Source organism: Numida meleagris, chromosome 5 (assembly GCF_002078875.1).
Source record: "Numida meleagris isolate 19003 breed g44 Domestic line chromosome 5, NumMel1.0, whole genome shotgun sequence".
NCBI lineage: Eukaryota > Metazoa > Chordata > Aves > Galliformes > Numididae > Numida > Numida meleagris.
The window spans coordinates 54,300,002-54,326,800 of NC_034413.1; the positions used below are offsets into that span (position 1 = coordinate 54,300,002).

The 26,799-nt window shown below is 37.7% G+C and overlaps 1 protein-coding gene across 2 annotated transcripts in view; it reads left to right on the forward strand.

The window, feature by feature from the left end:
- Nucleotides 507-26,799, forward strand: part of GRB14 (growth factor receptor bound protein 14) — a 65,157-nt gene continuing 38,864 nt past the window's right edge. Inside the window, exons 1-2 of one of the 2 annotated variants that reach the window (XM_021398791.1) lie at nucleotides 507-649; nucleotides 2,245-2,377. In XM_021398791.1, the coding sequence (XP_021254466.1) occupies nucleotides 507-649; nucleotides 2,245-2,377 (276 nt within the window). Of the gene's footprint in view, nucleotides 650-2,244; nucleotides 2,378-21,926; nucleotides 22,158-26,799 lie in introns of those variants that run through there. The other variant, XM_021398792.1, reaches the window with a different exon arrangement.

Sequence of the window (26,799 nt, forward strand, 5' to 3'; positions counted from 1 at the left end):
CGGCACAAGGGGCGGCCGAGGTGACAAACAACGACCGGGGAAGCGTTACCTCAGCGATCAGGCGCAGAGGCCGAGGCCCGCGGCGAGCGGTACCCGGGGCTCGAGGCTCGGCCGCGCGCCGCCTCCTGAGGCGCGGAGCGGGGAGCCCCCTCGCGCAGCCCCGACCCGTCCCGATGCCCCGAGGGGGGCGGGTGGCTCCGGGGCCGCGCACCTGCCCGGGCCGCCTGGTCCCGCCGCCTTGGAAGAGGCAGCCGAGAGGGCACGGGTCGCCGCCGCCTCCTCCTCCTCCTGCCCGCTGCAGCGCGGAGCCGGCGGCCGCCCGCCCCCGCCGCCGCCCGCGCACGTGTGTGCCGGGGAAGGCGCTCGGTACCGCTCGCCGCCCGGGCGGCGCTTACCCCCTCCCCTCCACCTCCTCCCTCCTCCGCAGCAGAGCAGCCTGCGCCCGGCGGCGCCGGGGCCGCTGGCCGACGTGCCTCCCGCGCGCAGCCGGGACGTCCCCGCCGCCGATGGCCGCCCCGTGGCCCGGTGCACCGCACGGCGCCGGGCGGGCGGCAGAGCCCGCGGGCGGTGGCTCTCGCGGCGCCGTGCGCTCCCCGAGGCCGCTCCCCCGGGCTCCGAGCGGGAACCCGCCGCCGTCCCCCCCCGACAGGTGAGGCTGGGGGCCGGCGGGAGGGCGCTGCGGAGGGAGGGGCGGCCCGGCCCGGCTTGCGCGGGGTTCGAAGTTGCCTCGCGGTGCTGCAAATGCTCAGCTCCGCTGCGAGAGGGGCTGGCGCTGAGGGGAGAGTTAAAGGCGGGCGGGAGGGCTCCCGGTCCCAGCTTCTGGGCCCGGCACGCACTGAAAAGTTGCTAGGTGGGGTTTTGCGAAATGCGGTTCATGCGGAGCATCTCCCGCTGCGGGCGTATCTCCCGCTGTCCCCCTTTCTTAGAAGAGGTTTCTCAGTTTGAGGTGAAGAGAGGCGGCGTTGCCCGCTCAGAGCGAAGCGAGCCGCTCCTCCCTGACAGCGGCGGCTGCGGGCAGCGCCGGGCGGAGCGAGCCCCCTTCGTGCCGCCGGGCTGCGGGCAGCGGCAGCGCCGTGCGGCCGGGACCGCTGGGGCTGACTCTTCAAGGCTCTGCTTTTGGTCGAGGAAAGTGTGAGCTTTTTATGACGCATCTGATCAGTTTTGATAGGCTGGAGTTCAGGATGTATTGAAAGACTGCATTCGAATAGTTTTCACTTTTTCTTAATGCTAGATACCACTTTAAGTGAATGTGCTGCGTGGGTTTCCAGAAAGAGAACAATTGCCATTCCACACTGTTACTGTACTCTGAGGGCTTTCCATACTTTTATACCAGTCAGGATGCGAAATCTAGAACAACAATGATGAATGTAATGAAGTTAAATATTAAGCTTGGAGCTATCAGCTCACACGTGCAGAAGAATCTGTTTATGTGTTGACAGACTAAAATATCTGGAGTGCTTTGGGTTCTGCTCCCTGAGTGAAATCAAGCAGAAAAAGTACTCCTTGATATTTTCTGTGTGAGACAACCATGTCCCGTAATGCAGCATCATCACCATGTTATTAAAGCAATACTTTGAGCTAGTGCCTAATGGAGCTCTTCTGCAAGTACAGTAGTGATTATCTTCCCAACTCTTGCAAGTGCTGCTTGCTGATATTTGTGACACAATTAGATTTAAGTCGCCAGAAGCTACTGAGATGTTTGTTTTTAGATGGAGCTATGGAGGTTCAAACACAAAAGTAATCGGAGATAGAAGTGAGTGTATTGCTCTGCACTGTTCTGTCTTGTCAATCACTTTACCTCCTGATTCTGGAGGAAAAAAAAGTTTCAGTTTGTTTAATATATAGTTGCGATGTGCTTGGGAAGTATTACTGAGAAGTTACATGCATCTGCTGTTGTAATATTTGTACATAGGGAATGGCATGAGTACAGGAACAACAAAATATTTACCAATGTCCTTAGGAGCCAATATAAATATATCAGTGCTCTTACTCTGCAAAGACTTACACGTATTCAAACAACTTTATATTCAGAGCTGAATTCTTGGATTGCTTTCAAGTAGAGTTAAGCACTGTATGTTAATAGATTCAGCCTACTGATTAAAAAATAACCGCACATAAAAGCTAATTGCTGCAACCAGCAACTATCAGAGTATTGGTGCCTTAATAAGGCACGCAGTGTAGTTGATTACTGCAATTTTAATGGCAGTTTTTGTGACAGTCATTATTCTGTATTTTATTGAACAGGAGAAAAAAGACAGACGGCGAGGTTTTGGAAATCCCATCGATTCCAAATCCTTTTCCTGAGCTGTGTTGTTCTCCATTTGCATCAGTTTTGTCAGCAAGTCTGTTGCCCAAGGCAACTTCTAGAACTAAACAGGTAAGATTTATAAATTATCATTTGACAATTACTAAATTGGTTTTGTGAAGGGTTGAAGAAAACCCAAGTTACTTATTAAAATATTTTTCTAATAAGGATGTTCCATATTTCTGTAATTTGGTGTAATTTTCTGAATAGATCATTACTGGTTATAGAAAAGGTGGTTTCAGAATCTGTGACTTAGAAATTGACTGTTCTTTCACAGACCGTAAATGTGCCTGTGCAGTTTTTTTGGATGAAGTGGAACGAGGGGCAGACAGTATTTTACATCCTTAAATGAGAAGTTAATTTCTTTCGTCCTCTCTACCTTCAATTACTGTCATTAGTGCTATAGGATGGAGGTTTTTGACAATCACTGAACAGCTCCTTTTATTTGGAGGTCTAATTTTACTAGGATAATTGAATGAAAAAGAAACTGCCAGGGAGGGAATAAATGCTGCGTACATGGCTACATTTTGTATGCATGTGCGTGGTTGATATTATATATAAGTGTATATCTGTGTATGTTTTGTACACATGTTTATAATTATTGTTATTCATGTGTACAACATGTGTCTTGTTACTATGCTTCTACAAATACCCTAAAATGTAAGCAAAGGGGAGTTGTGAGAGGACAGACCCGCAGACCCACAGACCTGGTGGTGCTCTTTGTGCAGTGTATTCCTTGTCCCAGGCAGGGACAGAGGATAAAGAGGAAGAGCTTCCGATTAATGGAGATCGCTGATGTTGAAGATTTGTTTTACTCTTTAAAAACTTGCCTTTCTCATTTCTCTCTTCTTTTTTTTTTTTTTTTGAGACTGGAAAGAATTCTAACATGGAGCATTCATGCGATTAAGGGTGCTACTTCTTTCACATTCTGTGTTTCGGTGGTCTGTGAGGTCTCTCTTTTAATAATTTTAGGGACAATAATGGAGATGTAAAAGCTTATACTGCTCATATTTATTCAGTTTTTTTTTTTTCATTTTCCATCATTAATTTGTATAGAAGTTAAAGTTTCTTGTAATTGTACTGACTTTTCTGAAGGTGACCAGCATGGCTGTGCACCTGCTGTAAAGAACAGACGCTAGAGACTTAACTAGCAAATTTCTGGGTTGATGCCTTAATGAGAAACATTTTTCTTTTTTTTTTCCCTCCCCTCTCCCATGTGTGGTAAACTCCACAGATTCTATCTTGCCATGCATTACATATTCTCTAAAAATAACTGTGGTGGCTTTCTGGATTATTTATATTGCTTTTTGTTCTTTCCTACAACAGCACTAATTTGAAGTATTTCTTGTCAGTTTATATGTAAACATGGCTGATACAGTAGGGTAGAGTCATGCTAGTTTCATGCCTAGGCAAGGCTGAAGTATTCATAGCCTTTTCACAGAGGCAGGAAAAACACCATCTTTCAGAACATAAGGACTGGAAGCCACGTTTAAAAAATTAGTTCAAATTACTCATATTGCTGGCTTAAATTGCTCTCACTGAGGTAATCTTTTTGTTTGCAACTGAAAGGTATAGATTTCCCAAGCACGAATTAATATGCAAAGGTCAACTGTCTGCTTTTGTGGCCTATCATGATTAAAATTACTGACTGGCATGATCAGTTAAGCCAGCTAATTGTAAGCTTCAGGCTCTCAGAAGCTAAAGTGCCTGGCTTCACAGATTTCACTTCTGTTTCTTCTTAAGCACTCTTGTTATACCTTTTATGACAGTTTCTCCTTGCAGTCCTTCCGTTTCTCCTGGTTTTCCACTAAAGAATGTAGTGCTCTCTGGTAGAAGCAGGATCAAGGACAGCTGGTTTACTTGACAAGGTGAGTTAAAACAATAATAGCATGCATGGAGGGCCTGATCCATTTTCCAGAGTGCCTAAAAATTTAGAGTCTTTGTGTTTTCTGGAAGCATTTTTACAAGATCATAGTTACTGTTGAAAAGCCTTTTACCTAGGTGTCTGCGTACGGCCACCGTTGGAGAAATGGCACTGGGCTAGGTAGACCATTTGTCAGACTCAACATGACTGGTCTTGTTATTAATCTAATGTTATTAAAGTCTAAGTCCATATGGCAACTATTGAGTTAAACTCGTTTATCTGAGATTCAAGTTGAAGTCTTCCAATATCTTCATGAAATTACTTAACTGTGAAAAGGAGAGGGAGTGAATGCTAAGTAGGTCTGCGAATAGGAGGAGCAAACTGGCTTTGGCTTTGACTTCTAACAGTTGGCTGTGGAGGCCGTGCTTGGAAGCATGGTATTTCCATACCATGTTCTGGTTTTGTCTACTTTGCAACAACTCTGTCTGCACGCACCTAATCAATGTATACTGAAACCTCAAACTGAATATAGCCCCAAGGTCACACATATTACTGTTGCAGTTTCCTAACTTTTCAGAGAAGTGAGCTAAACTTAAGCACTCTTTTTTTGTGTTCTTCTACTACTTTTTTGTTCTTTGTATACAGTGTTGACAGCTGCCAGAATATTTGAATATTTTCTGCTGCCTCTGTGATGATCTACATATGTTTTCAATTCTTCTTATTTTAGATTGCTTTCTTTCTGATTTAGTTTGTGCTATGCTTTTAATTTCAGGAATAATAAAGAAAAATTGCAGAGTGAGTTTCTACTTATGTCTAATAGGTAACTATTACCAAAATATGTGGTTCTAAAATAAAAAAAAGAGTGTACAACTCTTTTGTCTTATTTTTATCTCCAGAAAAGATATTCTATTTCTAGGGAATAAAAGAAGTTGTCAGAAATATCTATCAGTGACATTATGACTCTCATAACATCTATGATATCTGAAGGGATGGAATACTTAAATATCTTTCTTTTTCAAAATATATTACTAATATTATTTTGAACTCTTGTTTTTCTAAGCTGAAATTCTTACTGTCTTTTCATGATCTGTACCATGAACCTCTTAAAACATTGAACATGCTGCTTGAGCAACATGTCTGTTTCTGGGGCTGACTTACTGGAAATAAGTTTGTAAAAGCAAAATGGTAAAAGCCACACAGCAGAATAGTGGGTTGCCTCTGTGCTTGGGAAGTGGGACATCTGTGTGTCTGAACATTGTTCAATCTGCCTCATCAACACAGCTGTTGGTCTCCTTATTTCTCCTCCATTTGGGAAGTGTTTTGTGTTATATCCTCTAAGACTCATAATCCTGACATGTTAACAGTAATTAAAACAAGCTTACTTTCACAGGCAAACTTGACTATTTCCTTCCTCCCTCCCTTCCTCTCCTCCTCTCTTCCTCTCCTCCTCCCTTCCTCTCCTTCTCTCTCTCTCTCTCTCTCTTTCTTTTAAAAAAGAAGTGAGAGGGAAATTATGGGGATAAAAATAGGAAGTGATAGTATAGAGTCAGTATAGTGACAAAATTTGGTTATCCCAGAAGGGGAACTAGGAATGGAAAGAAGAAACCTGGACTGAACATGCTGAGACATGCAGACCTGTGCCACAACTGCCTTCTTCTCAGTGGAGCATTTCATGGAGATGATTGTCATGGTTTTATGGTTTTTCATTGATATTCCTCACCATAGCATCATGCAGTGTACTGGAAAATAAAGAGTTAATGCTGCAGTTCTGTGGATTGTCGATATTTCTGGTCTCTTGGTCTCAGAAGAAAAGTACGAACTACAACTCCCAGAAGACTTCAATTTTCTGTTTCCGTTTTCTGTTCAGAGGGAAAGATAAAATGGACTGGGAGTCACGAGTCTTCCCTCTTTGCTCCCTGGCCACTTCACCTACAGCATTGGAGTAAGGACTTCCATTTTGGAAACTCTCTCATTTTATTTATTTGCTTCAATTCCAATCATTTTTTATTATATTGTGTCATCTCACATTCCACTACTATATTTAGTAAAGTAGATTTTTTTCCCTTAGCTCATTGCCATTGTTTTCCTTTGTCCATCCCCATCTCCCTACCTTTTCCTTCCCCCCCCACCCCCAACTCCTTCCCAGAGTGTGGATCCATGGGTCCCTTTGCCCCTCTTCCTTTGTCAAGGAAACTAGACCTAACTGTGGCATGGTCCCATGGAGCTGATCACACCTGTGTTTGGGAACGGGAACTTTGAGATGTACCACGGAGGGGAGTGACTTTCACTTTTTAATATCCTCATCCTTAAGAGGGTAATGTGGAAATGAAATCAACAGCTGAATGTATGGATAGTAAAACCATTTTGTGGATTGTATAATCTACTCTGTATGGAATCACCAAGTTTGGTGTCCTTAGAAGAAAAGTAGAAGGGTATTGAGTGCTCTTGATATAAATTTCATTGTATTTGATGGAGCAGCTTATTCTGGATGTCATCTCCAAGCAAGTGGATGAAAAGAAGATTATCAGGAGTAGTCAACATGGATTCACCAGGGGGAAGTCATGCTTGACCAATCTGGTAGCCTTCTATGATATTGTGACTGGCTGAGAAGATGGGAGGAGAGCAGTGGATGTTGTGTACCTTGACTTCTCCAAGGCTTTTGACACTGTCTCCCATTACATCCTCAAAAGTAAGCTCAGGAAGTGTGGGATAGACCGATGGACAGTGAGGTGGATTGAGAACTGTCTGACTGGCAGAGCTCAGAGTGTTGTGATCAGTGGTGCAGAGTCTACTTGGAGTCTGTAGCTAGAGATATTCCCCAGGGTCCTGTCTTGTACAACATCTTCATCAGCGACCTGAATGAAGGGATAGAATGAACCTTCAGCAAGTTCGCTGAGGATACAAAGCTGGGAGAAGTGGCTGACACACAGCAGAAGGCTGTGCTGCCATTCAGCGAGACCTAGAGAGGCTGGAGAGTTGGGCAGACAGGAACTTTATGATGTTCAAGAAGGACAAGTGCAGAGTCCTACACCTGAAGGGGAATAGCTGCATGCATCAGTACAGGTTAGGGGCTGAGCAGCTGGAAAGGAGCTCTGCAGAGAAAGATCTGGATATTGTGTTGGAAAACAGGTTAACTATGTGCCAGCAGTGTGCCCATGTGGCCAGGGAGGCCACTGGCATCATGGGATGCATTAAGAGGCCAATGGAATGCATTAAAAAGAGCATTGTAAGCAGGTCAAGGGATGTGATCCTCCCCCTTTACTCTGTCCTGGTGAGGCCACATCTGGAATATTGTCCAAAAAAACAGGTAACTTCTAGAGGGAGTCCAGTGGAGGGCCACAAAGATGATGAGGAACCTGGAGCGTCTTGCTTATGATTACAAATATCTAAAGGGCAGGTGTTAAGAGAATGGGACCAGGCTCTTTTAAGTGCTCAGCAACAGTACAAGGAGCAGTGGGCTCAACCTGGAACATAGGGAGTTCCATATGAACATGAGGAAAGACTTATTTATTTTGAGGATGACAGAGCCCTGAAACAAACTGCTCAGAGAAATAGTGGAGTCTCCTTCTCTGGAGATACTCAGAAGCTTCCTGAACACTTTCCTCTGCAACCTGTTTTGGAAGTGGTGTTGGACTAGATGACCTCCATAGATCCCTTCCAACCCTTATGATTCTGTGATTTTATAGTATGTATAGATGCTCAGATAAACTGAATTTTATGTTCAGAGCATAAGACTTTTATTTGAGAAGGACAAAAAAAAGGGGGGGGAGGAGGGCTTTCCCCTCATGCCCAACACAGCACAGTCAGCTAGATGCATAGTGGGAAATATTTCCTTTCTTGACACTATTTGAGGTGTTGGCTGTTATTAGATGAAACCTGTGAGCTCACATATGGAGAACTAATTGTGTCTTGGAGTCCATGTTCTGTAAGAACTGTCAAGGAACTGAATGTGTAAAACAGTCGTGCATTTGCTGTTTTAATTTTCAAAATTAATAACTGGTACTGTTGTCTCTAATTAAGATCAAAATGGATATAAGAAGGGGAAAATGTTTAGTGTAGGAAATTATAACTTTCCATTCATTAGTAAACTTCCAGCTTTCTGTGGTCAAATGAACTAAAACCAAGTTACTATAGTTTAAAAGCTTACTTTTTAAGTCTTCCTGAAAGCAAAACCTGAATAATTTGCACTGGATTGCCAGTTCTTAACCTGTTCAAGGATAAGCCAAAAAAGTATTTCATCACAAAAGTAGTTCAAGGTAATTAGTGCCTTGTTTCTTTAAATTCAATTAGAAGTGCAAAAATAAATCTGAAGTGAATCTCAAGGGAAAGAATACTTTTTTTTTTTTTTGTTGTTATATTTTCTTGCCTCTTTTGTCTTTATTTATATTCTGAACAAGTAGATATTTTTATCATTTAGAATCCAAATACACTCCCATAATGTTCTTTCCAGGAAATCATTTGTATAAAAAAAACCTTCAAATACATATTTGATTGTATGTAGATCAACATGAAAGTAATGCCTCCTATTTATTTCCACGGAAACTAAAGCGCATACAAAGAGCGCAATAACACTATCTGATAGAGCAAATTCTCAGCTACAACACACTATATTTTTCAACATAGTCACCATAGTTAGCTATGCATTTTCTCCAGCGATGAACAAGAGACTAAATGCCATTCTTGTAAAAATGTGCTGCTGAAATGCACCACCACCACCTCACTGCACTCCATTCAGCAAGCATTGATGAATGTCAATGGGTGCCATTTTTTCCACGTGGAGGAATTCAGTGACGCCTTTTTGCTTCATACACCCTTCCATGGTTCAACCTCTACTGCCATACCACTGCCTCTGATGATGTGGGCCAACATAATAAGACAGGAGGCATTACTTTTGGAGCTTGCAGTTGAATGTCACTTGCCTTTTTTGTGTTAACAAAGATTTTCACGTAGAGCTCTTTGGCAAAGGATTAAGAGGAACTTTATGGCAAAGAGTGGATGTTTCTTTTAATGTTTGCTGTTCTAATTTTATGATTTATATTGAGCTTTGACTGTTGCCATCGGAGTAAAATTTTTATTTTTTTTACTGTTATAATTCAGGGTCTTCTAGTGTGCCCTCTTGAAACCTTATTCTTGAAAATTTTACAGATAATTCTATTAACAGACATAAATTGCTAAGGATATGGTACTTAAGGTTTCGTGATAGATTTGTTGGCTGAAATACTCTTGTATTCTCTTGTCTTTTAAACCATGCAAAAGCCCAAGCACTTTAATGACACGTAATAATTGATAGATTTTCAAGCAAGTACTTTTTGGAATGTTAATCTGGTGTATATGATTTATTATATTGACTAACTTTGCTGCTACTCTAATGCTTTTAGTACTTAATTTGAAAGCCAGTAGTTTTTATTTTCTGTTTTTGTGCTAAGTTAAACTTTTTTCTGGGTAAATAAATGAATGCTTATTAGTATAATTATGTTAGTGTGTATAATCTGTGTGTGGACAAGGTCTAGTTTGTGTCTGTATTTCCTCACAGTAGCCATTTCTTCTGTTTTCAAGTTTTGAGGGATAGGAACTCTTTCTCATGTTTTTTTTTTCCTATACTCTTAGTTGAACTATCAAGTTAATAATTCTTTTGTTTGTTCTTACACTGAAAAGTATGCTATAGCATCTAATGTGCATTTTTCACTTGAAGGGAAAAAATCTGTCCTTGTAGGATACAAATGTGAAGTGGTGAGGCACTTCCATCTCCTCTTAGTCTCTTCCACCTACTTTGTGCACAAAATTGTGTCTGAACACCCTTAACTGATGAGTACTGGAAGGTGATGCCATCAGTACCCATCATTATTTTTTATATATTTACTTTCAATGCTTGTATTAGATGTAAGGAGGTCTGGAAACTGTGGTTTAAATAGCTTTGCTCCAGGGTTTGCACTATTTTTAACTCCCTTAGGGTTGAAATATCATTTCCAACAAAAAGATGCGTTAGTTAAATTTACTCTGTAATTCCAGTCCGTCTGTTTCTTGCCAGATTTCTTTCTGGGCTGGAGAGCATTGCACACTTCTCTTTTATCAGTTCTTAGTCTTTTTTCCTTCCAGCTCCTAAACATGTCTTACCCTTAAATTACACAAAAAAGACAGTTTGAGAGGCAGAAGGGAAGGGGAAAAATCTTTCCAACCAGTTTACGGATTAACAGAAAAAAAACATTCTACACAGAACCAACTTAAAGAGCTCAAGATTTTTATTCAAGGTCTCTTATATGAGACCAGATTAAGTTGGTCTCTCTTTTGCAGTGACTCAGCTGGTGGTTTTTTGCTCTAGTTTCCAGGCTCTGTTCTTTGTTTAAAGGGCTGTTCCCTCCCAGCAAGGAGAGGTTTGTTGCTATTACATTAGATTAAAATTATTTAGAGTGCTATTACAACTTGTCATTTTAATGCACACACCTATGTGCTTTGACCAGTCATCTCGAAACTGGCATAAAGTCACAGGTTTATTTAGACAAAAATAAGGAGGTAGGGCTGAACAATTTCAGAATTTAGCAGTAAAGAATATTGTCTGGCTTCTATTCAAATGGCCTAGCATAAACTGAAATATCACCTTGGCAAAATTTCAAAATAATCCCATGTTTATGTCCTGTCTTTTTGCAGTTTATCTTCACATTGGTCCATTCATTATTGCATTTTTTTTTTTTTATGCAGAGAAGAAATTGCTTTCGGTCGAACTTGGGATCAACCCTCAATGTTATTACAAATTAACCTTGTACTTTGTTACTTTGTTACTGTCCAAAAACAACCGAAGCAAACATTCGAACTTTACAAAAATAGCATGTCTTTTTTTTTTTCCCTTTTTTCCCCCCCCTTTTTTTTTTTTCCGCCTTTCTAATGAACAAAAAGACAAGGTCAGTCTAACTCTGCTGGTTAATAAGATACTGCCTTGGTAAGCCTGTTGTTTAATTCACTTTCATCAGAACTATTTTTTTTTTTATTCGTAGCTTCAAAAAAAACCAACAATTCATCAGTACTGTCAAAGATTCTGGTCTTATTTTTGCCAATGTTTGTGAAATTTGAATGATTTTGATCATTCTTTTGAGTTTGATTGTTTTAGGCTTCATCAACCTGAAATTCAAAACTGAAGTTTTGTATGTTCTCTGTTAGGACTGTTTTCTCAGTACAATGAACTGCCTCACCTGTATCATTTGAGAAGTTATGTTTAGAGTAAGAAACCCCTGGTACATTGCAGAAGATTCTTTGTGAAGAAAACCTCTGTAAATTTATAAACTCTGATTCTCCAGAAATCTATGTTTTGGTATTCATCTCTTGAATTCTGAGCTGACCACCTGAGATTTTGGTTCCACGATCTCTCCAAAGTACTATATAATTATGAGGTCACTGAAGCAGTCAATGGTAAAAAACACTCTCAGTTTCTTTGAATGTACAAAAGACTTGACAGTTAAAGCCCACTGAAGCTGCAGGGAACTTCCACTTTAGTGTTGCTGAGTTACTTCTGATAACTCAGCTTTATTCACTTTGGCTTAAAGAGATTAACCTCTGACCAATGGAGCCTGAATCCTCATAATTTTCAGGAGGAAGACGTGGTAGGTACTAACATTGTTCTTACTCATAAGTGATGCCAGGAATGGCTACATTCATATAAAGCTGATATTAAGACAGGAGAACTGAGAAGGCTAGGCCATTCTGTTGCAGCTGTGCACCTTTCATTGACAGATCCATGATTAAATACATATTTTCTACACAGATATTTTTTAAGGCAGCTTCTCATTGGTGGCATTGTCAGTGAGTGAGCGATACCCTTGGGAAGGGGATGCCAAACTACAGTATTATAGCACCAGAAAGCTAATAGCATCTTCTCTTTATGGAACGCTGTCTGAGCTGTCTTTTGTTCCAAAGAGATAAACATTTCCATCTGACTTCAAAGGATGCACAGTTTGGGTTAATTAGAACAATGCATAATAACATTCATAATTTTTATCATTTATTCTAGGCTATCATTAAGATGGATATTGAAAAATTATGTGGATTGCTGTTCAAAGGCCTGCCTTTTGAAACTGTACTGTTCCTAAAGTATTGAGAATTTTCTCTTCCCCCAAGTATTGTTTTTGTTACAATCTTAAAAGACTTAAACAGCAGTGTTTTGAAACTTAAATTTTAAATGTGCTTGCTTATGTCTGCATTTGTGTGAGAACTCCATAGGTCGTTTTTTCTTTCTGGTGCCACAGCAGTTTCTGCTTTCAACAGATGAAAATAAGACATGTGCCATGTGTTTTGTGTTTGTTGTTTTTTTCCCCTTCATTTTATTTCTACTCAGTTTTTTCATCTTGCCTTGTAAAGCCTCTGTGGTCCTTCTCTGATCTGCTTTTGTCATCTTATTGACTAGTATTGTAAACACCTGCTGTATTTCATATTCTGCTAATTTTATAATGTAGACAATCTAACAGTTAGGAAGTATTGGATGAGATGAAAGTTGTCAGTGACAGTTACATTACTTGAAATGATACAGGTTTTGTGTTTCTTGTAGCTTAATCATATGATGACTGTCAGGTTTATAACTTTCACCTCCTTTGATTTAAAAGCTGTGCAACTGATAGAGAAAGTTGCTGTATATAGTAAAACCTGTAGTAAACTACTTGGTACTAACATAGGATGATCAGAAATCTTAGGATTTTGTTAAAGTAAAGCCTTGTTATCCTAGCATTTTGTATTAAATGAAGAGTGGACCTCAAACTTCAATTTCTGTTATGAGTTTTAGTGTAGATCTTAGAATATCCTTGGATTGTTGCAGTTCAGATGTACTGAGAGTTATTGTTTGTCAAATCAGAACTTGAGAACTGAAGAACAAGCTGAGGAATATTCTTATTATATTTCTTAATGTAAATGTTGCTGCAATACAGTAATTTAGATTTTAAGCACACAGAGTATAATGTAAACATCATTATTAAGCCTGGTTGATTTTTACCAGGTGGAATTAACTTGTCAATGCATAAAGAATAGTCTTAAATATCTGTGATTAGTAAAACAATTTTATATTCTTCATACATGTGCATCTTGTCAGTTAGTTACAATAGATAGCTGGGAACTTATTTGTTGTGTCGTGTGATAACTCCAGAGCCACTAATACAATATTTGTTTGGGTTTTTTTCTCCCCTAATTTTTGCTTCATGATCTTTTTGCTCTTTGCAGAGGTAATCTTTATGCTACAAGGACTGCTCCAAAAGTAATACCTCCAATTTTATTATATTGATCCACAATGTCAGAGACAGATAGTGGGGATATGGCAGTAGAGGTTGAACCTTCCCACCAGTATCCTGTTACATTTTATTGCTGTGTGACAGATGGCAGCAGAGAGGCAGTCTGACAAAGTGGCATCTGACGTGGAAGTGCGTATGAAGCAAATAGGTGCCACTGAGTTCCTCCATGTGGAAAAAATGGCACCCATTGACATTCATAAACGCTTGCTAAATATTTATGGAGACCCAACAGTAGATGTGAGCACAGTGAGGTGGCAGGTGGTGCATTTCAGCAGTAGCAACAGCAACAGTGGTTTTCCATAAACTGTACCAGATTTTTATGAGCGTGGCATGATGTCTCGTCCATCGCTGGTGAAAATGCATAGCTAAAGGCGGTGGCTATGTTGAAAAATAGCATTTTGTAGCTGAGAATTTGCTCTATCACATAGTGTTATTGTGCTCTTTTTATGTGTTGTAGTTTCCATGGAAATAAATAGGAGACATTACTTTCAGATTGGTCTACATACAATCAAAAATGAATTTGAGGGTTTTTTTTAATACAAATGATGTAGTGATATAGCTTCCATTAGGGTTTCTGGGTCTTAGGGATTCCAAAGTTTTCTAGCAGCTAATCATTTGTATTAACAAGATGGGATATTTCTCTAGCAAGTGGTAAAATCCCATAATGATAAGCAGGAGATGGCTGTTGACCACTGCTCATATTCTCCTTGTTTGTCTTGAGCATGTTTAAAATGATTACTTCTAAGGGAATTAATTCCTTTATGAATGCCTTCAATTAGGAATGAAGATAAAGGGAAATCTTCAAGACAGCATACTTAATTAAGTAAGCCTCTCATGTTAAAGTCCTGATAGGAGTCACCTCAAACAGGAAGATTAAAAAAAATGCTAATCAGGCCAAAGAATATTTTTCAAGAAGGACAGTTGTGGGAGGAGGAATTAAAAGGGAGAAGAAATTAGACCTCTGCTCCGATAACAGCATGAACTTTCTTTTCTCATGCTTCAGTCACAGAACATTCATTTACAGTTAATCAGCTCATATTTAGCCCAATAGCATTCATGATATTTAATACTTAAATCTTGAGAGAGAAATGTATATTGGTTATCTTAGAGATGTGCCTGTGCTTCTAATTGGTATACTAGTGGATTGTTCCTGCCTATTTCTGATAGGTACGCATATGCTGCACGTGGGTATTTCTCTCTGTTTGCTTTTCAGCTTCGTATTACATCCACAGAAAAACAAGATATAGTAGATTGCCTTGCGATCAGAATTGGATTTTTCAGTGAGCACATTCTTGGGCTATAAATAGCCTTTTTATATTAGTTCTGTTATGATAACTCCTGTTACTGATTACATTAAGGCCTTGAGCTTGTGAACAGCTGCAGGCACTTGATAATGATACACAGTAATGGTATCAAATGTTAAGAAAACAGGCTAGAAGTTTACAAGAATTTCTTGTAATCACTAGAATTCACTGCTGTGTAGTGCTCTTACAGTATGAGGGTTTTCTTTCGACTTAGTTGATAGAACGTTGTTAGCAGTGTGTGTTTCAATTTGCTTTGAACCTATTGATTGCAGAAATAGGCAGCTAAAAACCTTTCCAAGGGCTATTTGTATAACAAGGATTTCAGATTCCACAAGTTTGTAGGGAGAATTGGAGAGTATGGAAGTTGTGCTCTTTGATGCTTTCAAATTTAGAGTAGAATTACTGGATAGTGTTCTGCTTTTTACTGTTGCTCACTCTTGCAGTGTGAACACTTCCATAATCACAAATTATGAAGATAAATAATGTAAGGAGAGATTTCTTTTTTTTTTTTCTAGGCTTGTGTGATTGTTATTAAAATTAACAGTAGCTTTCTCTTACATAACAGAGCTGCTCTTGGATTAGTGTGTGGTAGCATTATGTGTAATTTTTGTCTGGTCGCACTTAAATATTTATATCTGATTGTTCTCATTAAGCTTTATTTTTGAAGTGTTTCTTTTTCTAATTTCGACTTTTTTTTCAAAGTATTGGGTTTTTGTGTATGTATGTATGTGACAGGAGGTAATGGATGTCTAATTTCAGATTGTCCTTGTAACCTGTTTTGTTTCTTCTGTAGCGTTATATCAAGATTTGTGTTGAAATGTTCATTTTCCAGGTAAAACCTGAATTTCACAGCTTAAAAAATAATTCATATTTTTAGTATAATTTGTATAATTAGTATTCTGAAAGATAATGGCAAATCACGTTGAGCTTATCATATTCAGGTAACTTGAGGACATTAAGCTTTCAAAGGAAGTTTGTGTCTTGTTTCCTCTGGAGACTCCTCTGGGCAACTCACTGGACAGTGAGATTCACTTTTACCCAGGTGTCCACAAAACTACTCGTTATTATGAACTTAAGACAATAGCTTCCTCATTCATGGAAATTAGGAACAACCAAGAAGCGAATACACTGTGTGGATGGACTTTTCTGTTTTATTTTCTCAATTTCTTAAAATAAGATCAGAAGCAAGCTGGAAGGATTTTGGAGAAGTGTTCCTTTTCAGTTACTTCTAATAAAATTTTATACTTTGTCCTTTGTACTTCTGCCCATGAGATGAGCTTTGTTTAATAACACTGAAGATTAAACATTAATACATTCTTGAAGGAAGTCAAGTATTATAACTCTGTTCTTTTCTAGCAAGCACTGGGCAAACAGAAGATTTCTATGTATGAAAGACAATGCCAGATTCCCGTTATGCTTCAACAGTAACTAGCAAAAGTGGATGCCAGGAATAGAATTGATGTGAAACTGGAATTTGTAACTGCTGTGTCAATCAAGCTGTATGGAAGACATAAGATGTTATAAAGCAATAAATCATTGGAACTGCTGAAGGGTGGACTAACAATAGTTGGATGCTACTTTTCCCAAATCTTGAATGAGTTTTTAAACAGAACTTACTCAGTTTTTCAGGCCCCAAAAGCGGAATTTGTAGGATAGCTGCAAACAAGTTGTATGTAAATTACTGGAGAGGAAAGGTTTAGGCTTTTTCTAGAGAGCTACAGTGCAGAAATGATGAAAAAAAAAATACTCCAAGTCTTTGTATTTGATGCTTATGTATTGGTACAAACCTTATCTATTATCTATTTCTTAAATTCTTCCATTAGCATTACAATTTTGAAGTAGGGATTATATTTATATTTATTATATTATAGTAGTATTATTATAATACTTACTATATTTCATAAGTATGAAAATCATACATGGGAAATTATTCTTACAGACTCTTCTAAATGAGATTTAAGAGAATATCTTCTGTTGTGACTGAGATAAAACATGTTTCCAATTCAGTCCAAGCAGTCTGAACATACAGTGAGGAAAATATATTGTTTGTGGAGCTCTCTCACTTGCTTGACTGACTGCCGATGTTCGTTGACTTCTGCATAACAAATACTAACATACTAACAAGGCTTCTGCTTCTGAAGTGAAACTAGCTCCTTCTGAAGAGGAACATACGGAGACAGTAGAACCGAAGCCAGCTGTTCAGCATGTATCTTTGTCTACTCACTTTCTTCCTCCAACCCATATTTCTTTTTGCTGTGATTCTATGCATGTATATTGCTAAACATATTTTCCTTTGGGGGGGAAAAAAAAAGACTTGGTAAAGAAAAGCATTTTCTAATGCAACCAGTTTGTAATCTTGACTTTCAGAAAGTACTTTCTGAAAATTCTTATCCAAGAATCTTTTTTTTGTATGTATAAGGGTTAGTTTGACCTGGTTATATCATAGCTATAACTAAGGAGAAGAAGAAAGCTGGCACATGGGTTAGTAATTCGGTGATCAGGAGATCAGAGTTTGTGCAGTACGTGCTTCTTTGCCACCAAAAGAACAGCAGTCTGCTGAGAGCTATGAAATGACAAATTTGGAGATGTCTTTTCAGTACACAGTTTAGGATGTAGAGTTATCTTGCTTTGCCATTGCACTCCTTCATCATGGTATGTTCTTTGTAATGCCTACTTCATATGTGGAAGAGCTGAATCTATGAATTGTGCTGGTTCTTTTTTTTTTTTTTTTTTTGGTTGCACATTTGTCTCTTAAGATAGAAGCATTTAATAGGTAGATACTTGTATGAAGAGGCAGAAGAGTAGAGATCATAATGTTCTAGTAACTTGCAACTTGATGTGAAGTTACTAGATAAGTTATTTATATGTTGCTTTACAGGTAATATATATTTTATTTTAATGCAGCTGTTTATGCATAGGAACCAGACGTTATCAATGCTCTAAGACAGTGTACTGCATGTTCTCTTTGAAGAATAAGACCTTACATTCCTTTGTGTAACAGGCTATAGGAATAGAAAAGCTCACATCACTTTAAAGGCTTTTTCTTCTGTCGGGTAATCTTATTGCAGCTGTAAAGAAAATAGTTATTTGAGAAACTTATGCAGAAAATAGCCTGTATGTGTTTCCACTGTCATGCCAATTGTATAACTGATTCGTCCTATAGTGAAGTGACAGAAGTGACTGTGCCAAGCAGACAGGAGTACTTTGTCAACAAATGCAGACTGTATAACAAATAACTTAAATAACCTACCTAATTTTACATTGGTCTAGTGTAAAAATATTCTGCCTTAGTTTTAAGAAAAAACAAGTAAAAAGAAGTAGTGTCAAAGCTTTTCGTAAACTTTAATGAAATTATATTCTCTGGATTTTTTTTTTCAATCTACAAGGGCAAAAGCTGTGTCTGATTTGTTACCTATAAATGCCCACATTCCTGTTATGTCTGGCAAAGTCAGGAATAAAATCAGCTGTTGTACTTAAGGCCCTGGTTATGGAGTCACAACACTGACCTTCATCTACAAGCAGGATATCTCTGTTTCACATATTATTATAAAGCATTGGAGCTACAAACACTTACCAAGAGCTTTTCAATTCTTACTCATTCAATTTAGTTATGCTTTCTTTAGTGGCAAGAAGTAGAAATGGTTTATGTTTTGTGGTATCTAATAAGTATCTGAACAGTGTTTTCAGAACTGTATCTGGAAACAAAAATGGGAATGAAGAGCTGCATAAATAAATTCATCTTACAGAGCTCTCTGGAAAGTGAGCTGGATCTGATTATCTTCTTGTCCACCAGAAGAATTTCTTGCAGACCTGCCGTGGACAAATCAAATCTTTTACCTGCATAAAACGAGGTCATTACACATTTGCCTGAAGGCGTAATTGACTTTCAAAACCTCTTTTTAATCTCACATTTATCAACAGTATTCATCTTAGCTTTCGTATGGTGAACTGACTCTGCAAGGTACGCCCTCAGAAGTTGAGATGTTATTTTTTTTTTCCTAACTCAGTCTTTGGAAAATTTAAGAGATGAAAGTATTCCTAGATGTATTTTTTGGTGCAACAGATTTGTGCTTTCATTAGTAGAAGTACATGACCAGAGAATATTTTTTGTTAAAAGTCAAATGAGATCTGAATACTGACATTTATAACAAAAGTCAAACACAATGCTGGATGTTTGCTTCTTTCTAAACAGATCTGGCCTGTGTATGTGGCTGGAGAAGATAACATAGAGATAGTCTCACTAATGAAAATGATTCCCTGCTTCATTTTGCAGACAAATAGGTCAATATTATTCATAGAACAAAAAGCTGCATGTGCTTTTGGAAAGACAAGGACCTTCAATACTCAGGGGTATGGAAAAATGGCTTGGACTATTTTTGTTTCTTTCCCAATAAAAGCCACTAATGCAGTGCACTGAGATTTACAGTTATTGCTTCCCAAGCATTTTTTTCCATAAGATCCAAGGAAAAAAGATTGTACAGGGAGTTTGTTGGTCTGGTGCCGCAGATGTGTATATATAATATTCCTGGGAGTAAAATTCCTAGAGGATCAGACTCTGGTGCCATGAGTTGTTTTCTGAGTCTTACAGCAAAGTTTTAAAGTCATGCTATAAAATTTTGAGAACATGCTCTCATAGGAAATAAAAACTGTGCGCCTGAAAGGTAAAAACCTAATTGCAAACACTTGACATTTATCATAGCTATCTCTACTGGAAAAGAATATTACAGACTTAACACTTAAACATGATCTCCAGAATAATTTGCTATTCCATTGTTTTCTCAAAACAGTCATAAGAATTTTGGGCTGGAGCTTGAGAGAAAAATAGGAGTAAGTATGTATAATATGTTATACTATAGAATATTTAGAAGGCTATATACTATGGATTTATTGCTGCTATATGCTCAATACAGGAGTCAAAGTTAAAACTGAACGTATATTGTGGAGTTGTGAAAATGGCAAATATCTGTTATATTTTTAACTGAAATGATGACTTTGTTAAAATCTCTTTAAAGCTACCCGAGCAAGGATCAAATGTCTGTCTCCAAACAAAATCTCTGTAATACTTGGCATCAGTTTCTTGTGATTTTTTTTTTCTATCCTGTATAACACAATCAAGGACAACACGTTTTAAATATCTACAAAAATATGTCTTTATGTCCTGTTCCTTGGTAGTGACATATTACTGTTTTAGAGTGGAAGGTAAAAATGTCAATGAATGGCAGGTTGTTGTTTTGGGGAGGTATGTTTTGTTGTTTTTTCCTGTCTTTAGTGTTTGTTTACATTGTTCATTAACAGAACTTACCTGAGGTGTACTGATTTTAGGATTTCGGGAAGGTAACCTAGTGCAAGAATAGATGTTTTGAAACCATGAAATCTAAAGTATCTTACTGGTGTCAGTAAATTGTTGCGTACTTTTTGGTACTTACAAAACTCCACAATAGTAAATTACATAGGTCACTCTGAAATTAATGCTTCCTATTTATTTCCATGGAAACTACAGCATATACAAAAAGCACAAGAGCACTATTTAATAGAGAAAATTCTAAGCTACAAAACTCTATTTTTTAACATTGTTACCACCATTAGATATGTATTCACCAGTGATGATCAAGAGCCTGCTCACTGCACCTGTAAAGATCTGCACCAGCGGAGGTAACCCATGGTTGCTGCTGCCACTACTGAAATGCACCACTCACCGCCTCACAGTGCTCACATCCACTGCTGGGTTTCTGTAAATGTTCAGCGAGCATCCATGATTGTCAGTGGGTGCCATTTTTTTCTGCAAGAAAGAATTCAGTGGCAGTCTTTTGCTTCATACACGCTTCCTTGTCAAAATCCATTGTGTCAGACTGCCCCTCTGCTGCCATCTGTCGCACAGCAACAGCATGGAATGGAATATTGGTGGGAAGGTTCAGCCTCTACTGCCGTTGCAGCAACATCATCTGCCTCTGATGTTATGGGCCAACATAATAAAATAGGAGATGTTACTTTTGGAGCGGCCCTCATACATTAAACGTTGTTAATCTTTAAGGTGCAAGTATATTATTTTTTATGTCTTGTAGCGGAGACTTTTCTCTAGACATTTTGAGGTGACAAAGGGGTGCGTTCTTTTCCAGTCAGGGAAAAATGGTATCAATATGATAAGGGGAATTTTGGCATGGATTGTTCTAACCCTAACCCTAGTACATCTAAATAATGAGATGTGTTTTAAAGAATTTACCTGGAGTAACTTTCTATGAAACTATAGTTCTCTGCATGTCTGGTATGTTATTATTTGAAAAATTATAAATATTTGATAGAAATATTTATGCAGCCTTCACCAATTAGGATGTTCTTGATATGAACGGCTTGATCAAGAGTTGTAATACAAATATCCTATGACACTAGTTCTAAACTATATTTAGTAATTTGTTTTATAACAGAATTCTTGCTTATTCATGCTGTATAACAACAGAATGGAAAAGTTATTTCTGCTATTAAGCACTTTAAGAGATGTTGGAAAATGTTACATATTGCTTCATTGTGTAAGTAATGAAAAAAAATTCACTTTTTGACATGGAAAGAACAACCTCAGACTTAATTAATTAAATTGTTAAACAGATATTTGATGCATAAAGTAAATAGGTGAGTAGGGGTGATCAACAACTTGAATTCATAAAATATTTGGTCGTGTAATATTTTACCTACCACTTTTTCAGCTACACAGCTTTGTTGTGTTACAAAGATAAAAACTGTAATACTTTAAGTGAAAGGAGATCTTTGCCTTTGCTTTGAATAAAGTGATTCTCTGATAAAGTCATGGACTGGATTCAGTGCTCTTATTCTTATGCTCAGTTACCTTCCTGACACCCTACAACCAGGAGCACTGATTAAGAAAACTACTTTATTTCCTGGAAGAGGCCAGAAAAAAAACCATCACTGCTCTAACCACTCAATAACCACTGCCAGAATGCTTTTCTTAATATGCTTGTCTTTTTTTCCTTCTGGTGTAGTTTTGTTTTTGTTTTGTTAGGACAATGAAGACAGGATTCTGAGCGATAGAAATATGTGCTGTTCTGCTTATTTTCATAGACAGAGATATCAGTGTGAGCCTTCCCAAGGACAGAAGACAAATTTTCAAGCTCTTTGGTTGGTTGATTTCTGGTTAGTCCTACCCCAATGCCTTACATAAGTGCCTTTGTGTAGGACTGGATTTGCATAAACAGAGGGGCATTAGCTGCACCCTTACTTTTTTCTTTGCACTGACTCTACAGGATTGGGGTGATGAGAATTTAGACTTCAAGGAAGATTGCTAAGTATTTTGTTCTGTTTCATGTTATCACCTGAGTGAAGGTTGTCTACTTATAAGAAAATCAGACATGAGTTTGTCTTCAAGAAGAGTGACGTTGCCTGCAGTTATGCCAATAACTCTGCAGAAACGGGTATGGCATTTAAATCAACCTTGTAACTCTCTTTAGTATGGGTTGATATTGCATTTGCTTAGAGTAAATTAACTGTGCTTTAAATAAATATGGTTATATTTAATTTTTATCTCTTTTTTTATTTTTCTAGTTTTGTAAGAATTTTTGTTTTCTGATAAATGCAGATTTTAAAATTTCATTACTTAAAATATATGTGCACACAAATACATTTTTATGCATATTTGTTACTGTCCTTTTTTTCTCTGTTACCATCATAATTATGTACTTTATGAAACAAATTGATTTTGATCACATATTATATGATTTTTAAATATAACGTGTCATAATTGCATTTCAGAATATTGAAATAAGCCTCTTTAATATGCTATGGTACTGATCTCAATAAAAGCTGATTGGAGTCCACTTATATAGGCTTTGGATCAGCTTTAAACACAACATGCTTTTTGTTTTTTCACTGTTTTTGGTTTGCATCTTACTGGTGTATGGTTCATTATGTACTCTGGTAATCAAGGTAACACTGTGCAGTGCTTTGTAGCAGCCACTGTTTTTTGTGATTTTTTGTTTGTTTGTTTTGTTTTAATCTTGCTCAAATGTGGAAACAATGTGAAATCATTTTGACTGTGTGCATTAGGTTTGCCGAGACTAACTCGGTGCATCTGCAATATCTGTAAAGTTAAAAATACATGTGAAGTATGGAAATATATGTCACTACTAAGCCAGTTATATTAACTTATAAGAAGTTAGGTCAAACCAACTGTAAGCCATTTGTTAGTTTGATTTATTTTGTAAATGTGTAGATATCTTTCATAAGTTCTTTGCTGCATAATGTACCCAGATCACTGTGAATAGACTCTTCCGTTACTCAGAGGCTTTTAATATACCAGTGGTGTGAGGAATGAAATTTCACTGAAATATTGCTATGGTATTAAATGGTACTCATAAGCAAATTACACAGGATGCAGCATATACCTCTTATGGCATGAGTCCAGTGAGTCTAGAGCAGTATATGAATGCGTAGCTCTTGTTGATTTAGGATTTATGTTAGTCTGCCCAATTTGTTTGTTTGGGTTGCAAGGGAAGCCTGTGGAAACACAGTATGATTATTTAGGACAGATTAGGTTATACTGCTATCTAAATTACGTGGTCATAGACTACTTTACAGGTTCAGATGTGCAAGATGTACTCTTACGCAGTATATCTCTGTTAGACTCTACAAAACCAATATTTAAAAAATGCTATTTGAAGTTTAGCTTCTGAGCTCTCATTCTCCCAGTCCTGTGGCTCCCTTCACTTCTTTCTCCCTGCCTCCCAGCCCCTCTGCCCCTATCTCAAATCTTCAGTTCTCCTAGTTATTTTATTTTCAGCTGTTATTTGGTTATCTGAAGGTCTTTGTTCATGAAGTGTTGTAGTGGAGGGTTGTATTGGACTCCTCTGGTATACTCAGAGATGTGTATAGCACTGTGTGGGAGGGGAGAGGTATAACTTTGTTCAGTCTAACATTCAGAAGGCTAGGAAACAGTTTTAACTGTATTGTATATTTTCTTTTCTTTTTTTTTTTTTTTTGCTGTTGAGAGCTGAGCATCATTCTCTTAGCAATCTTAAGGATTTTTCCTTTCTCTGCTAAGGCATAATGACAAAGTTTTCTGTGCATTCTCTCTGATTTTAAAACAAATATTTTCACACTACTGTTACATCAGTGGTCAGTAATTATTGGCTTTACTTCTCTGTTACTGTGCACTTTGCAAGCCCAAAATAAAGATGATGGAGGTGGGAGGAGGAAGCAGCACAGGATGTTGCATTAGGTGGGTAGCTATTGAATTGCACACAGCTGCAAAAGTTCTGAGAGATCTGTATGCTCACTGAGAGCTCACTGTATGCCAAATTTGTGATCTGCTTTGCTGTGATTTTTATGTCTTTGTCTATAGAATTCTCCCCAAATGTGCCTCTTCCCTCTATTCAGAAGATTCTTTTTGTTATTTCTGTAGCACTACTCTAATTTCAGGTGCAGAAATACTACAGGGAAGAAAGGAAGGCAGGCAGCAGGCAAGAAAGTCTTGCTTGTAAGGGTAATATGTGTATGTGCATGCACATATGTAAATGTATTTATCATGGACATTAGAAATGTAGAAATCTAATTCAGTCATAATCTCTTATCCTAATGCATAGTGTCTTCGAGTTGATTGTCCTTTTAAATAGCACTTCTGTTAACTGAAATTGATCACCTTTTATAGAAAGTACTACAACTACTATTTTTTGTAATGCAAAAGTACCTGCTAATTGGCCATCTGAAAATGTTATGTTAGCACTGCATAGTTGTGAGAAACTTCAGCATTAATTCTTAAAATTCAATTTTAGGCTATTGATCATCCCCAATTTTTATTTATTTAATTTAGGCATTAGTGTTTTTGTAGGAAGTCTGGTTTAATTATGGTACTGGAAAAATCTTTTTTTTTCCTCCTTCACAGAAGTTGACATTTTTCATTATTAATGTGACAGTCTGACTCTTCTACCACTTCACTGACTAAATATTTTTCTCTCGTTTTCATTACAAATAAGTAATATGCTTTGTCCATTTTTTTACATACTTTCTGTTTTAAAATTTGACAGGAAGTACTTACCATAGTTGATATGCTTTAGTCTTAAATAATATATTTTTAACTAAAGATACAGAGCCTCATTTAGATTCCAAGAATATTTTAGCACAGGCAGAAACTAGACATATAATGAATCCAACAGTTAAATGTCCTTTTTAAAATCTTTTTTTGTGAATAACTTTGTACTTCTCCAAAAATGTTTTTAACACATTAGATTTAAAAGATCATAATGTTTTCAGCACATTGTTTTACAGCCTGTTACAAACCAGTTATTTATTAAAGGTAAACATCTGTAGAAGTGCTGTGTAAGTAGATAAGCAGGAGAGTACTTACACACCTGATGTTGGATGCAAGGTGTATAAACAGATTTATGGTTTTTTTTTCATAGCAGCTGGGAACTTTGTAGAACACTGTCACACAATGTGACACAGGTAGTATTTACTCCAGCTGAATATTTTCCAATGATTCTTGATGAGATTGCATTGTTTCTTTTAAATGGAGGAAATATTAGATTGAATGATTAGAGAATAAATTGAGTATTAAAAAAATGTTTAGAAAGTGAAAATATATTTTAGATTGTATGCTGGATTTGAGCAAATTTCAATATTCTTTTGAGTCTTTATTCCAGCTAAATTTTCCTGGACTGGATTTGTGTACCTCTGTAATCAACATGCCCACCTCCCATGAAATATAAATAGTTACTTAAGACAAATTGTATTAGCAATACAATTAGCGATGTCTGTCTGCAAGGCTAAGAGTGTGAGAGTAATTTTTCGGTTTTGCATTTGGGTTCCTCTAGATGAAAGTCCAATGTGCTAATCTGGGAATTTTACATAAATGCAATTTAAGTGACATGACAATGGTGTTATTAAATGGATACTTTTTATAAATATCTGGAAGCAGACAAAGCATTCATGTATGAAGCATCTCTTCATAAGGATAGTTTGAAAAACAGTCATTTAAAGATGTATAAACACCAACCATGCCTTCTTTGTCTTTTGTACAATATAATAAGACAAAGAGCAACATCCTGCAATGATTTGAAAACACATGAGAAATATGAGAAATGGGCTGCATTTTATTTGGGGAGACCTGGAATTCTTGCTTCCTCTTGATAATATTAAAAACTCTGTGAAACTATTTTTACAGCTATCTACTTCTTGCCTTGGAAACTTGTTTGATGGAGCATACAAATTTCGTTAGCTATGAATGGATGAACTGCCTAGGATTCAGTCATCTTTCTTACCTTGCTTGCAGATTTTAAGTTATCTATTCATGGTAGAGGCTGACATGACTGTAGAGATTGTTTGTGGATGATAGGGAAGGAGGAGGGTGGCAGACTTGCATTTTCTCTTTGTGGAAGAGATCTGGTGAGGTCCAGGAAATGTTTAGGATAGAGCTACTGACAGGACCTCCTTAGGGGGAAGGTAATGCAGAACTTTTTCCCTCCCTAAGGAAGATTTTAGTCAAATAAATCTTGATCCAATACTCTACTTTAGGAGGTTTCTGGGACCGATTTTTTCTTTGAATATGTACTCTTTATACTCATCTAAAGATGGATTCTGGTATAGCAACCATATACCACTTGACCTGTCACACTAAATACTTCTAAAAGCATGAAACCAATATAGCTTCCTACCATTTTTATTGTGAATCAAAATGATCTCATAGCAAACAAATATAATCAAAATTACACTAACTATACTGAGGTGGGGGGGGCGGGATTTTTTTTTTCCTTTCCTGTGTTGTTCCAGTCTCTATAAGCAGCCTAATTTTACATAATATTTTGTATACAAAACTGTCAGTTATCTTGGAACTTAAAATGTATAGCACTATGTTGCATAGTTGCCTCAAAAGGTAGTGGGGATGTTTGCGTGTGTGCGTATGAAAGAGTGAGTAATGACTGTGCAGAGCTTTTTAGAAAGTCTTTTAAAAACTCAGTAGCTTCATATACTTGGTCATTACTTGTCCCTTGCATAGTTTGACAAGGTTTAGTGCACAATTAATGTTGCACTCTGTCTTCCTTCTCTCTTCAGTTCTTGAACAGA